General features: G+C 55.2%; 1 protein-coding gene across 4 annotated transcripts in view; it reads left to right on the forward strand.

Annotated features, from left to right (window-relative positions):
• Window positions 1–1,066, forward strand: part of LOC102369102 — a 46,804-nt gene that overhangs the window by 33,045 nt on the left and 12,693 nt on the right. For all 4 annotated transcript variants that reach the window (XM_025194822.1, XM_025194824.1, XM_025194823.1 and 1 more), the window contains one exon: window positions 67–888. In XM_025194822.1, coding sequence (XP_025050607.1) covers window positions 67–888 — 822 coding nt within the window. The remainder of the gene's footprint in view (window positions 1–66; window positions 889–1,066) is intronic.

Below are 1,066 nucleotides of genomic sequence, written 5' to 3' on the forward strand. Positions count from 1 at the left end.
AGAGGATATTGGGGGAGAGGGATCATTGGTCTGACCCAATCAAGCACTTCTTCTTTTATGACACAGGCACGATGTTGGAACTAGCTCCTTCGCCCTCCACCACCTACAGCCGGTCTGCCAACTGGACAGAGGCAGAGACAAAGGACCTCTTGGCCATCTGGGGCAAGGAGGAGAACCAGCAAGCCCTCCGCAAGAGCCACCGCAACAAGGAGGTCTTCCAGCAGATTGCTGCAGAGATGACCACGCGAGGCCATAACCGGGACTGGCAGCTGTGCCGCTCCAAAATAAAATGGATGCAGTGCTGCTATAAGAAGGTCTGGGACAAGAACCGGAGTGGCAGCGGCACCGAATGCACCATGCCCTTTTACAGGGAGTTGGCCCACATCCTCAAGGAGGATGGTGTGTGTTACAGAAACACCTTTGCCTCCAGAGGTGTGAGCTTGGGTGCTGAACAGCAAGCTGCCACTGAGGAAGAGGAAGGCCCAAAAGACTCTGGTGCAGCCAAGACGTGGCTGAAGCTGGAAGAGGAATCGATGCCCCAGGAACTCTTGGTGAACCAGGTCCAAGATGCAGAGGAACAGGATGGAGCTGGGATCTCCAGCGACACCATAATTGAGGCGCAGGACGTGATGGATGAGACTGCACCATCAAAGTCACAGCTGACCTCAGAAATCGTCTCTTTCTCCCCACTGCCCTCAACCCCGAATGATCACGGTGATACTGCTGACCTGGAGACACCCTTTCCCATCTGTGCGCCAAAGATGCTCCGTTCTTCTTCCTCAAGGGACACTTCACAGCCCATGCAGACAAGCCAGCTCCCTGCACCCATGCCTCCTAGTCTCAGCGGCAAGAAGACTGCGCCCAATTCCCAGACCACCACAGACACGAGTAAGTCTCCACCCTTTCCTGCAGGCCCATGCCAGTGCCATAGCCATAAAACAATACCCACAAGGTTGCCCAGAGGATGTGGCCATAGCACTTCTAGGCAGGCACTGCTTGGTCATAACACTGCAGCTCATGCTCCCCATCCCAAGGGCACCATGTCAGGCTTTACTGGGGTGTAGAA

The sequence above is a fragment of the Alligator sinensis genome, unplaced genomic scaffold (genome assembly GCF_000455745.1).
Source record: "Alligator sinensis unplaced genomic scaffold, ASM45574v1 scaffold363_1, whole genome shotgun sequence".
Taxonomy (NCBI): domain Eukaryota; kingdom Metazoa; phylum Chordata; order Crocodylia; family Alligatoridae; genus Alligator; species Alligator sinensis.